This window comes from Nannobrachium achirus (assembly GCF_963921795.1).
Source record: "Nannobrachium achirus genome assembly, chromosome: 5".
NCBI classification, from domain to species: Eukaryota; Metazoa; Chordata; class Actinopteri; order Myctophiformes; family Myctophidae; genus Nannobrachium; species Nannobrachium achirus.
The window spans coordinates 21,901,665-21,915,906 of NC_137814.1; the positions used below are offsets into that span (position 1 = coordinate 21,901,665).

The window sequence follows — 14,242 nt, forward strand, 5'->3', positions numbered from 1 at the left end:
GGCGAATGTGAAATACATTGTACAGCGCTTTGGAGAAGAGTGCTATATACTGTAATTGCAGTCCATTTACCATTATCAGCTCTGTTGTCTCTGTTGATGATGTCGCTAGTGGAGAAGAGATCCCAGACATCTTGAATAGGATTGAGGAGGCTGACACCTGGTGCATGTACAGCCTCCATTATAACTAAGCCTATCCCTAACCTTCACTAACCTAATGGTCAGAATAATGGGATGTCGGAACTATGAGCGGACCCCAGTCTCCTTCACATTACTGCTATACTACACCCCATATTTCCAAGCACTGGGGATGAAGGAGATCTGGTAGCAGTATGGCACTGGTGAGACTCACTTCCACTGCATCAAGCAGTCTCATCTTGGAGCACCACTAGCCAAGACAGTGATCAAGGTCCATACTGTATGCCTTGGAGACAGGAGATGACTGCATGGGCCAGGTGAGGATTAAACATATAGTTATGGCTTCTGACCGAGAACAATATCTAACAAACTTTGGAGAGGCAAAGACCTTGACAGAACAAGACACAGTATTGGTAGCAGAGAAGAACAACTGCTGAGACCAACAAGGCACCTTTCTAGCGCATTTCTTGCCACCTGCTTGCAACAGCCAAGGAACCTGAGGAAAGACTAGAACCAATGGAACATGGAACGGGACATGCCATAAAGGCTTGTCCTGTTATCTGGGACAAGTGCCCATACTATGGAGTGGAGGGAGCAAGGGGGGTCATTAGCCGTCCTTTTGATATTATTTCAATGTATGACATTTTTATCCGGACAAGTGACTTTTGTCCCCAGACAAGTGAATGGGAAATATACTTGTCCAAAGGACAACTGCCTCAAAAAGTCAATGTCACTCCTGCCATGTCTGAAGCAAGACACTCGACACTGATGGAGTTCTGTGCATCATATTTTGCCATGGAACAATGACAAATCCATCCTGTAAAAACACCTCATACTATACTTGCATGCACACAATCACAATATCGTGCACTTTGAGGGAAATTGTTATTTAATTTTGTGAGTGATTTTGTTGTGTAATTGTATTTGTTACTTTTATTCGTAAATAGTCTTATTTGCTCATTTAAACACCCATTTAAAACCCCCTTTAAAGTTAAATGTTGATGTTTACTTGTTGTATTTCTCACTAGTATGTCTTTTGTTATAAACAAAACAAACTTACTATAAAATAGTAACAAACTTACAAAAGAATACTATAAAAGTGCAAGTAATGAACAAAATCGTTTTTGTAAAATGGCATTGACATTGATATTTCAAAGACAAGATGATCCTTAATGGTCAAAACAATGAAGAAATGAATTATACATGTCAGCATTAGTTGATTTAGACCTACTGCACCTGTTTTTACTCCTAACAATGGCCAAGTTATGGCCCACGGTCTTCGGAATAGCAAAATGACCTTGACCATGACCTTTTGAGGTCCAAATCACCCAAAATGGTCAAAACAATATCAGAAATGAATTCCCCACACCACAATTAGTCCAAATAGAGGTATTACATGTGCATATACACCCAGAAACAGAAAAGTTGGATTTTCATCATAGCCGATGGCAGCCATATTTGATATGGCCATTGCGCCATTCGTGCCACTATGGCGGACGAGCACCTCGGTGATTTTTCATGTCTAGGGACCCACTGACTCAGTTCAGGTGAGAAACTCCCCTAACACCAAATTGCGAGCAGGACTTTAAGCCAGGTACTGGAGTAATATATTCACGACACGCACACACAAACGCACACATACACACCCTGGCATGGACACACATGCATGCACGCACGCACGCGCACGCACACGCACACGCACACACACACACACACACACACACACACACACACACACACACACACACACACACACACTCTCTCCCTCTCTCTCTCCTATCTCTCTCTCTCGTACTCGCATGCATATCATGCTCGCAGACTTGACTTCTTGCTCTCACTTTCACGTACACTCACACGCTTGTCACTTGGTGAGAACACATTCACTGGCTAACCGGGTTAGCAACTTAGCACTGTCCCACTTTAATATGACAGCTGGTGATGAATATGTTCTCTGGTTCCTGCGCTTAGTCTGTATTCTGTCCCTCTGCTCTACACGTTCCCCTCTGTTCTCTCTGCATGCTCTCTCTTCCCTGTTTTCCCTGAGTCCTTTGATGGCCATTTATACTTTGTTGCTATCATAGGGTTGCGCTCAGGGACGTGCTGGGCCCCTGATTCAGCCCGGGAAAAAGAATTGGAGAGGCCCTCATTGCACGCTATAGAGAGAGATGCGCTGCTGCTACTCAAAGATTTGTGACAAAGTGACAACCAGTGGGCCAATTACATGAGTTATATTTCATCGTTGTCGGGTGGAAACCTTGTATGTCCAAAACCGTTTGTTTTGTATTTCATCCAATCGGAGAGATTCAGAAGAACAAACAGTGATAGTAGAACTTGGACCAAGCAGTGATGACAGGACCAAGGGATCAAGTGCAAAGGGGAAAAAAGGGGGGCCAAGTACACCCCTGGGGGACTCTGGGCAAGAGGGTATGGGATGATAGAAAATATCTTAATACAGGGGTCTTCAACAGGGGTCCGGGACCCCTAGGGGGTCCTCAGAGTTACTACAGGGGGTCCTTCAAATCTTTGTGTGATAGATTTTTTTCTCCTTTTTTATATTAACCACTTGAACCCTAACGTCCATATTCTGAGAACTTTGGCCAAAAATAGCAGATTGCGAGGCGTTGTGAGCTTGTAGATCGTCTATTCGGCAAAGAGGTTTGGTGTAGAGGGGAAAAGGTACAGAGTGAATGGTCAATTTTATTAAGTATTGACGGTTCAAGTGGTTACATAGCTGATAACACAAATTGACATGAATCCAAAATACAGTGATGATTGTGCTGTCAAACGATGAAACTATATGGAATCTGGGGGTCCCTGCTTCATCTCTCTCTCAGCCAAGGGGTCCTGGAAACGTTGAAGACCCCTGTCTTAATGAAACTGGTAGGTCTATCAGTGGGGTATAGGAGGACAACCACTTGAGTGCTTTCCCAGTTATAACCAAGGTCAGAAAGGCAGAAGTCCAGGAGAAGCTAATGCTTGACACTATCAAGTGCTGCAGATGACTCAAGAAGGATGGGGACTGAGGAGTGGGAGGCAGCCTGATCAGCTTGCTTGATCAGCCTCTGTGACTGAGGAGTGTTATTACTGTAGAGTGCATGGGCACATTTGAATCATGAATCATGATGATGTTAATTAGGATACAAGAGTGAGTTTTAATTTTGTTTTAATTTTGTTCATTCCCACCGGACGTGATAACGATAATGATATGTCAGCGTTCACATCAATTATGGCGGCTTTATCGTTGTGGTGTGGACGCTATTATCCACTTCAATTGAAAAGGATATTTTTTATTGTTATCGTGCCCAGTGGGAAAGGACCTTTATTCTGTGAGAGAGAGCGAGCTTCATTGTGCAGGAGGCCTCATGTCCCTCCTATATGTATGTTTGCACCCTGGCCACAATATGCGATGTGAATGGCATGAAACTGTAGACACCGGAAGTGGCGGAAGTGCTGCGGTTAACGGTAGTTACGTCATGCGTTGCAGTCTGTTTACATACTGTACGCCAGTGAAACAAACCTAAATAGATTGTAGCTCCTATGGGTTTTCTTTGTCAGAATCCATGTTTTCGTTTGGATATTGTTTATTACGAGCGCAACCGAAGGGTCGGGAGAAGTAGAACAGTTTTTTTTTTGCCAGTGGGGAATATCAAATATTAAGTAAGCAAGAGGCGAACATTGTGTATTTATCTGTGGAACCGAGTCAAATTAAATGTAATACCTACAATTCCAAGTGCTTGTCAGGGTGGGGGTCCCCAGTTCAAATATGTATATTTTGGGGGTCACAGCCTAAAAAGGGTTGAGAACCCCTGGTATAGAGCATTAACAAATTCATCCACCAGGGGCATTGACAACTCTTTTTATGACTTCCTATAGCAAAGTTTTATAAACTATATATTTTTTAAAGAGAGAGAGAAAAAAAAAAAAAAAAAAGAATATTCGACTTCGGTGAACAACGTCGAATAGTGACTTTGATATTCGAATATTCGTAACCAGGCTTTTCTTTTCGCAGATGACTAAGCATGGCTACGCGAGGCTAGTACGTATATTTGTATGTTCTTTTCCCTCAACCACTTTCATGTCGTGGCTGCTTGCAACTATCTTTTCAATTAATCAAATAATCGAGAAGCACTTTTTTTTCTTCTTTTCATCCATTAAATTGACTAGTTTTTATTAACTGGTGCACTCCTAATTAAATAATCTCATGTTAGTCCTGTAACTTAATCCCACCCGGGCCACGTGTATCCCCCCTTCTCTCTTCCTCCTCGACTCCTCCCCCCCCCTATCTCATCTCATCTCTCCTCTCAGCTCAATTCAATTTCCCACCACCTCTCTCTCTCTCTCTCTCTCTCTCTCTCTCTCTCTCTCTCTCTCTCCCCCTCTCTCTCTCTCTCTCTCTCTCCTCTCTCCTCCAGGGGCGTCACACCAAATTCTGGGCCCTGGGTACAAGGATTCACTCTGGGGCCCCTGTGCTTTAACAATTGAAAAATAGCAGATATACAAGCTCACAGCGCGCCACCGAGTGCCGCGCTGCAAGCTTGTAGATCTGCTATTTTTGAAAAATCTAAGGTTTAAAAAAAAAAAAAAGAAAAAAAAAATGTGTTTCTATTTCAGTGATGCTTAAACTTTTTCATGTGTATTTGGCCACGGACCCCTATTTCAAAATATTTCGTTCCAGGGACCCCCCTCCCCCCCTTTCCCCCCAGAAGCAAAATTTCAGTTACAAATGTTGGCTTAAAAAATACATATATTCAAAGATTTGCACACATTTTCACGACTTTTCAAAAATAGCAGATCTTCAAGCTCGCAGCGAGCTTGTATATCTGCTATTTTGCAATAGCTAAATAGCTATAAAATAATTAAGGCCCCTTCACCTTGGGGCCTGGTAACGATCAGTCCCACTCCCCCCCCCCCCCCCCCCCCTTGTGACACCCCTGCTCTCCTCACTTCACCTCCCCTCCTCTCTACTCCGCTCAATTCAATTTCCCACCACCCTTTAACGCGGCCGTAAAGACTCGATTCAATCACCTGTCATTGGTATTATGCTAAGCCCTGCAGATCTGGTTGGGGATTTGTCTTCTCCTCGTCCCACCTGCCCCTCACTTGATATTGAGAAGTCCTAACGGATTGACAGCTGTCGTGCGGCTGGATTATTACGCTCAGCAGAAATATGCGGGTACACATTTAGAGGCTCTATAGAATTTGACCATGCCTGCCTGCTTTTTAATCGTGTACTTTTAAGATCTTGATCTGGCTGAGGGATATAACTTTTTCACCTTACAATAGAGCAGGGGTGGGCAACTTTGATGATGGCGAGGGCCACTATATTTCCACCTTCACTCCAGAGAGCCACATTGCATATTGCTACATGCTACTTTGTCATACCTCATACAAAAAAAAAAAACATTTTGATTCAATTTCAAACGCATACTCATGTTAACTTCATGAACCTAAATAGAAATTGACATTGGACATAAAACATTTTATTTTAATACTACTATACTAGTCATTAAGCTACTAATATAGACTGACGGAATTAAAGCAGGTCTTTGTATTGTAACAGCTGAAATCAATAATATATCAGTATTCCGGTATTAACCGGAGGGCCACACTAAGTGAAGGTGGGGGCCGCATGTGGCCCCCGGGCCGCCAGTTGCCCATGTATGCAATAGTAATAGAGGGTATGCACTTGCATGAAGTGAATGGGAAATCGAGTGGAAAATCGAGTGGCAAAGTGCGTTTAACGTCGTTTAATGCAATCAGACAGGACTTTTCTGTTTGGATGCATGGGTTGTCAAGGCCAGAAAGTAGTTTTTTGCCACTCAGTAGGCGTTCCTGCATAACTTCCGGGTATGATGATGATGTCATACGAATACCCTCTATTTCTGTTGCACCTCCAAAAGCAGCTTAATGAGGAAGAACGCGCAGCACAATCGCACATCCAATACCAAGCAGATGCTGAGCAGAAACACTTAGATAAACAGCTTACATTAAGTTTGGCTCCAGTGGCAACAGATCATTGCATTTATTGCACCCACAAAGTGCCTGTGTGAAGTTCCAAGCTACATACTACAGTACATGTTTACACTAAACATGCTTTCTAATTTCTCTTTACATAAATCATGATATTTGATCAATCTGGACAGAAGTATTGATAAATATTGATATATATATATATGTTACGGTTAGTTTGGGTAACTCGGTTAGACTGTGGTAAGAGCGCTTGTTTTGTCGTTCACCACACACCAATCACCACCAGATGGCGACGACAGCCATTCACTAGTGAAGGCGCTGACGTCACTCGTTTGCGACTCTCTTTCTTTATTTACTAGCCTAGCCTAGCCTAGCCTAGCTTGCCCAGGCCTTACGGCCTGGGCATAAATATAACGATTGCATTCACCACGGCTTCGTAACTCGCGCGGCCGGCCCTGGCCCGCTCTTCGCGGCCACTCGCGCCTGCGGCGCTCGGGGGCGAAGAGCAGGACCAAGGTCCGCTGGCCTTCGCGCCGCTTGCAATGTCGTGGACAATCGAGCGGCTCCGCCTGGAGGACGTTGTTGTGGCGACCGCTTGTTCCGCCCCGTGCCGCACGGCGAGCGCTCCGTTTCTCTATCTAACCGTTTCTCTATCTAACCGTGACATATATATATACAGTATAGTACAGTATATCAGCCAGTGCATTATTTTACCCACTATTATTCGTTGTGTCTATTACACGTGACCAACTCCCGGAATGTCTATAAAACTTGGGACCGTCTGACAAAATGAGCGATTTAAACTCTTTATTTCAACACGCTGCTTTGATTTTCTTCCACGCTTGAGAAGTAAACAGATGAGAGACTGGTATCAAGAGGAAATCAAGACTTAAGGTTGCTATATGGTAGTTGTGAGCCATGGCTCGCAAAGAAACACAATAGGCTCGAACACACTGCCCGACTTTTTGAGCCGATTATGCTGTCGCCGACCAATTTTGGCAATCGCGACAAAAACGGCGATCTGCCGCAAGATCGGGCTTTGCTCAACGGAGTTTTACTCGCTGCGTGTGAAAAGCACTGCGAGAATCCTGCGTTCGCCGACAGCTTCCCGAGCGTTTCTAGATAGGCCAATTATAGTGGCTTTGATATTTGGCTCTGTCACAGCGCACCGCTCTCTCTCTCTCTGTGACAAATGGAGACGCACGGAGCGGAGTGGAGAGAGAAAGAAAGGGAGAGAGAATTTAACATGAGGAGAGCTAGAGAGCCTGGAGTGGAGAGGGCATTATTACGCAGCGGACCGTCCAGCGTATAGATCACTAGTAATATTGCTGTTTCACGACTTTCATCATAATAATATTGATGCCGTTTCATAGCAATATAAAACCAACGCATCTCACAATATGTTGATAAAACCACGCAGCAGCATGGCTGGTGTTATTAAGAACACATTGAACAGGTGCGGAGTGTGCTGTGTGTGTGTGTGTGTGTGTGTGTGTGTGTGTGTGAGTGTGTGTGTGTGCACACGCACACACGCACAGCGAGAGGAAAATCATTAGCGCCCACTCTCGTGCACAATTATAATAAAAACAAATGTAGCCTAATATTGGCTATGTCGGGGATGCATCCTGGTGAAATATCTGGCAGTGTACGACCCCTTGTCTGTGATCTGTCGGTGATCAATCTTGTCGGCGAAAACCACAACGAGCCGATTTCAAGAAAGTCACTTGTGCAGTGTGAAATACTCTAATGATCTGATGACTCGCCGACCACACAAAATCGTACAGTGTGTTCAAGCCCTAAATCAATGAATGTTATAACATATAGCTGTGTTTACCTCTCAAAATGGCTTGGGTTAGATCAGGGGTCTTCAAAAGGGGGTCCAGGACCCCTAGGGGGTCCTTAGAGTTACTACAGGGGGGCCGCCAAATCCTTATGTGATAGGATCATTCTTTAAAATTAACAAGTTAAACCCTCTTAATCCCTATTCCGAGGATAGGTTTCGGGTAGAGGTAAAAAAAAAAGAGCAGACCAAGTACAGAGTGAAAGGTCAAGTTTACAAAATATCGATTTAAGTGGTTAAATGCCTGAAAATACACATTAACATGAATCCAACACAGACTGATAGACAGTGCTGTCAAACAAGTCGAAGAAAATCTGCATAACACATTTATACAATATGTAGATCCCTGGGTCCCTGCTTCATCTCTCTCTCAGTTAAGGGGTCCATGGCCTGAAAAATGTTGAAGACCCCGGGGTTAGATGCTAATGCAGTGTTTCTCAACCACTGTACCTGGGGACCTTTGGTGTGCCCCTGAGAAGGGTCAAGTGTGCCCCTTGAAACTGCTTGAAAGCCAGTATTGTGTGTTTATCATTTTAAAAATGATTTAAACTAGTGACAACAGCCGATCTACAAGCACACAACGCCGCGCACCGCGAGTCGTTGTGTGCTTGTAGATCTGCTGTTTTCACTACTGTTGTGCAACAGCCTTGTATTATGTTCGTGTGCCCATGGATTCTTGGGACATTCTTCTTCCCAGCTAAGTCTTGCCCCATGCAAGATCTCACTATTTCCATAGATAATGCATTGGTGACTTCAGTTCCTACTGCTAGAAACCTTGGTGTGGTCCTGGACAGCCAGCTATCATTCAAGGCACACATTGCATCAGTCACCCGGTCCTGTAGGTTCACACTCTATAACATCCGTAAAGTCAGACCCTTCCTCACCCAGGAGGCAGCCCAGCTCCTCATTCAGACATCTGTCATATCGAAGCTTGACTATTGTAACTCTCTCCTCACTGGTCTCCCGGCATGTGCACTTAAACCTCTCCAACTGATCCAAAATGCCGCGGCACGACTGGTCTTCAACCAGCCTAAGTTCTCACATGTCTCTCCCCTTCTCCGCAGCCTCCACTGGCTCCCGGTTGCGGCCCGCACTGAATACAAAACACTGATGCTGACCTTCAAAGCAGCCAAGGGTATGGCTCCTCCATACCTCCAAAACCTGATCAACCCCTACACCCCCACCCGTTCACTTAGATCAGCCACCACAGGGATGCTGACAGAACCCTCGCTAAAAACTCCAGGGCAAAAATCCACTCGTCCGAGACAGTTTGCCCTCCTGGCCCCCAAGATGTGGAATAAACTCCCTGCCGCACTTAGAACAACGGACTCACTCGCTAGCTTTCGCCGTGGACTGAAGACTCACCTTTTCAGACTCCACCTAAACCCTTAGCACTACAGAAAAATCAGTGACCATACATGAAGCTAGTTAGCATTAGTTTTTTGTCTTTAGGTTTTTAGAACTTTGATTTTACTGTGTTTTTTCTAGATAGATAACCATTTGCATTTGTTATATTGTTGATGATGTTCTGACATATTATCTTGTTCATTATTGTGATGTTATTTGCTTATTGTAAGTCGCTTTGGATTAAAAGCGTCTGCTAAATGCCTAAACTGTAACTGTAACTGTAACATGAAAAGTGTGCCCATGCAGAAAAAAGGTTGAGAAACACTGTGCTATAATGGACTCTTTTTCACTATAGATTTGAGCATGGCATTAAACATAGTTTCAGCATTTAGTGCCATAGAGGGGGGTAGACTCTGGAGAGTATAAATCCAATATGCCTCTGTTTTTTTTGCCATTAGGTCAATGTCACCACCCCCAGAGGGAGCACTTAACCTGCTCAATACCATAGAACTGTTTTAAATCATTGGTAGTCACAGTCATTACAGCAAATGCTTTTGTGTTCTCTTTAAGCCTGATTTATACTTCACTGCATGCCGGTGCCCAGGGGTGTTGCACCAAATTCTGGGCCCTGGGTACAAGGATTCACTGCGGGCCCCCCCATGAATGTTCTTCATAGGGAGAGGGGCCCCTCCACCTTGGTCCCTAGTCCAACCCCCCCCCCCCCCCCCCTTGTGACGCCCCTGCCGGTGCGCTGTACCGGTGGAGCTATAACCCAACAACAGGATGGTAATGTAACATCATCCATTGATATGGATGCATTGTGAGTCTTTTGTGTATTCATAACTTCGTTATATTTGCTATCAGTTTTCAGAGGCCCCTAATTGTTAACTTTACGAACAGCACTGAAACAACCACACCAGGTGGAAAGAAGAGATATGGAGCTGACAGTGTCAGTACAATCAATACAGCTTGTTTGTTTTGCATGGATGTATATCTGTCAGCCTCCCTCTATCGCTGAACCGTTGTTTGATCAGGGAAGTGGACGGTGGACGCGTTTCGTTTCACTGAGAAACGGGGCCAGCCAGTGTCAGCAGCACATTCTGCACTCGTTTGTCTTTATCTGGGAAAGTCACATTGAGGTGGAAAACATTGTCCCATTTGAGCCGCAGCCAAGAGAGTTTGAGCACAGCGGCAGATAGTACAGCACGATCACATCTGCACTTAGATGATGGTCTCATCCTGGGCTACTTCTGTGTGAATTAACCCTCTGTCTCTTCGGCTCTCTTGTTTCTTTTATTCCCCCTTTCCCCCCTAAAACCTCTCTGCTTCAGTTTGTGTTTCTTTAAAAAAAAAACTTATTTTTTTCAAAAGAAAACAGGTAAAAAATGTTTCTCTCCCTCTGCTAGTAAGTAACAGAAAGCGAGTGAGAGATCACTCGCTTTCTGTTACTTTTATACTCTATCTCAGTGGTTCACAAACTATTTAGCTCAAGAGCCAAAAGAGAAATTAGTCGACGTTTGACCAGGACCAAAACTATTGAAAATAGCAGATCTACAATCCCACAACGTTTTTTTTTTTTTAAGAATTACACAACAACAAATCACATAGACATACAAATGTGTGAGTTTTCTCACTCAACAGTAAACAAACCAACATAAAGTTGAAGTGTAAAGAGGGTATCTGCACCATTCTAAAGTGACAATTTGAGGACTTTTTAGTACCTCTAAAATGACAAATTAAACATTGGCCAAATTGTCAAATATTAGAGGCATTAGGAGGAGATCTGACGAATAGACAGACTGACCCACACACTGCCGCTTGTCCGTTTCAGAGAATTTATTAATAATGTAGCAACGTTTCGGTCACCAGACCTTTCTCAAGCTCACCGAAACGTTGCTACATTATTCATAAATTCTCTGAAACGGACAAGCGGCAGTGTGCGGGTCAGTGTATCAGGGTAATCAAGTCAATACTGGAGATGTGGCATAACGGCATGGATTTCTACACAGAGAGGGAAATTCTTTCAATATAAGATGCTGCATTCAAGTTCACAAGTTTGGACAAGGCAATTCTCTTGAATGCTGCCTTCAGGTATGCCATGGAAAGAGGGCATTTCCAATTCTTTCACCATAGTAAAAACTGCATTTTTTAGGTTGCGACGTGTAGGTTGCGAAGCATGTACCGGTAGATCGGCTATTTTCACAATAGAACCGTGTTATACAAAACGTAATGCCTCAACTCTTAGTGCTTGTCTGGAGTGGGGGTGGGGTCCCCAGTTAAAATATGATTATTTTGGGGGTCGCAGCCTGAAAAGGTTGAGAACCACTGCTCTAACCACTCTCTCTCTCTCTCTCTCTTCTCCCTACCAGAGGCCCACTCCAGTGCCATGATGTTCGACTGCCTCTACCTGGAGCTGTCGGCCTCGCTGGAGCACGGCACCAGCGAGCTGCTGGAGGGGGCGGTGCGCGCGGCCAGGGGGGACTGCGTGGGGCCCGGCTGGACCGACGGCGACCCGGGGTCGGGCCGCCGGGAGAGCCTGACCAGCAGGGCCAAGCGCTTCCTGTCCGGCCTGGTGCCTCGCTCGTACGGCCGCGACCGGGACCGCGACCGGGGCCGCTACCGGGAGATGAGCCGGCACCGAGGCAGCAAGATCCTCCGGCAGAAGTCGCGCTCCTGCCACGACCTCAGCGCTCTGTGAACTGAACCGCGCGAACCCCGCCCATCCACCTCCAACGCACACACACGCACGCACACGCACACACACACACGCACGCACGCCAGATGGAAAATGTGGTGGAGGCATGATGGAAGCGGTAGGTAGGAGGTGGGGAGGACAGAGACACATCGATAGAAATGTCGGCTGATGCTAACAAAGGGCGTGCGGATGTTGAGGATCAGGGTCTGAAATGTCAGTTCAAAGGAGATACGGGGGAGAAAAGGGCTGAAATCGACCTGGACCTGATCAAGGCTGAGCCTTTATCATACATTCATCATAATATACCTTTTAGGTAAGATGGGGGCGGAAAAGACAGACTGGAGGAGGAAAAAAACGAGAGGAGATCCAGGGAGATACGGAGGTGAGCCTGCAAGATGTGCTCGCCTGGATGAATCAGAGCGCGTTCATTACCTTCTGTGAGAGGCAGAGAGAGAGGAGGGAGAAAACGGGAGGTAAACAAGCGAGCCACATCAAGACAGTGACTCAGTGAGAGGCCGATTTTATTGTTGAGAAATGGGGGAGATTGTGGGTGGGGTGGGGGTAGGAGTGGGTAAATCATGAACAAACACACACCCAGGAGGCACACACTGATTACGTAGAACAGGAGTCTTCAACAGGGGGTTCCGGGACCCCTAGGGGGGTCCTCAGAGTTACTACAGGGGGTCCTCCAAATCTTCCAATCCTTTTTATATTAACAACTTGAACCCTAGTGTCCATATTCTGAGAACTGTGGCCAAAAATAGCAGATCTACAAGCTCACAACGCCTCGCTCTGTGAGGCGTTGTGAGCTTGTAGGTGGGCTATTTTCGGCAAGAGTGAAAGTTTATTAGGTAATGGCGGCTCAAGTGGTTAAATATCTGAAAACACAAATTGACATGAATCCAAAATACACTGATGATTGTGCTGTCAAACAATGAAACTATATGGAATCTGAAAAGGTTGTGGGGGTCCCTGCTTCATCTCTCTCTCAACTAAGGGGTCCTTGGCCTGAAAACGTTGAAGACCCCTGACGTAGAAAATGGTAGTGATCTAAGCTATAGACTTAACGTAGACCTTGATTTATTTATTTTTTAATAGCATGCTGTTCCACGGTGAGTAGATGATCTGAGGTGAGATTATATGACCCTAGGCTCCCGCTAGGATTACACATGACAGGATTAATGATACCTCAGTGGCTAAACAACAGTCTTGCTAATATCCAACCTTGTCGTTTCGAAGGTAAGTCCCTTTATTCATAAACATCCCATCCATGGACATGGATGGACTCGTGTCATAACGAGGACCACGGTGTCTGATTTCCTGACACTGCTTAATCCCCTGGTTCCGCTGGATATTGACTCTGGACATTGTTCTCGTTGGATTAGAGAAAGTGTGACCGTAGGGGACTGCCAACGCTTTTGGCATTTACATGTATGATACTTTGAACTCAACCATTAATGTAATATCAGGGTGGAAATTGAAGCCGAAGCCATATGTCACCAAATCCATGCACAAGTGATTAATCTTCACAAATAACCCTTTACAGAGAGAGAGAGAGAGAGGGGCCATAATGGCTATCAGAGAAAGACAAACAATATTGACTGACTGAGTCCTAGCACAGAAGGTTTGCCACTGGAACACAGACCGAGAGATGGTGAAAAAAATGTGAGACTAAACTAAACTACCTGTGGCTGTTTCATATTTCCTTTGTGTTGCCGGTGTTTTGTTTATTATTTGTATTTTGTTTTATCCTCTGGCATTGTTAGCACGTGTTTTGATACAGCAGGCTACAATAATTCTACTAGACTAGTCTAGCACTGTGGGGGCTGGCCACACAGGGGAGGGGGGGGGGGGGGGAATGGCTTGAGAAACAAAAAGAACGTTCTGGAAACGTTTGGCTGTCTTGTCAGCGTGGCAGCACCACTGACACATGCTCATTGTCACTGTCTAGTCGTGTCTACTAAACACTCTGGTCTTTCCCGGGAGAATAAATGAACTTTGTCTAACATCCTTAATGATTGTTCTTGTTTCTTAACGTTATTAAATGAATGTCTCGCTTTGGCCGCTATTAGCTTGATACAGGGCACGTCATCATTGGATAGACTTGAGTTTTGTGCACTGATTCTGGGTCCTGGTTCCTGCTGTGTCAGTGGCACAGCAAAAATAAAATACGTTCGGGCATCTAGTACGGATGCCCCCCTTCCTAGGAAGGTCCTCGAAGCACGTCCCACTGGGAGGAGACCCCGTGGCAGACC

The 14,242-nt window shown here is 45.1% G+C and overlaps 1 protein-coding gene across 1 annotated transcript in view; it reads left to right on the forward strand.

The window, feature by feature from the left end:
- The window catches only part of rem2 (RAS (RAD and GEM)-like GTP binding 2), a gene marked incomplete at both ends in the record, with an annotated part of 56,756 nt that extends 44,766 nt beyond the window's left edge, over window positions 1-11,990 (forward strand). Inside the window, one exon of the mRNA XM_080726874.1 lies at window positions 11,662-11,990. Within this exon, the coding sequence (XP_080583000.1) occupies window positions 11,662-11,990 (329 nt within the window). The remainder of the gene's footprint in view (window positions 1-11,661) is intronic.
- Window positions 11,991-14,242: the final 2,252 nt, after the last annotated feature.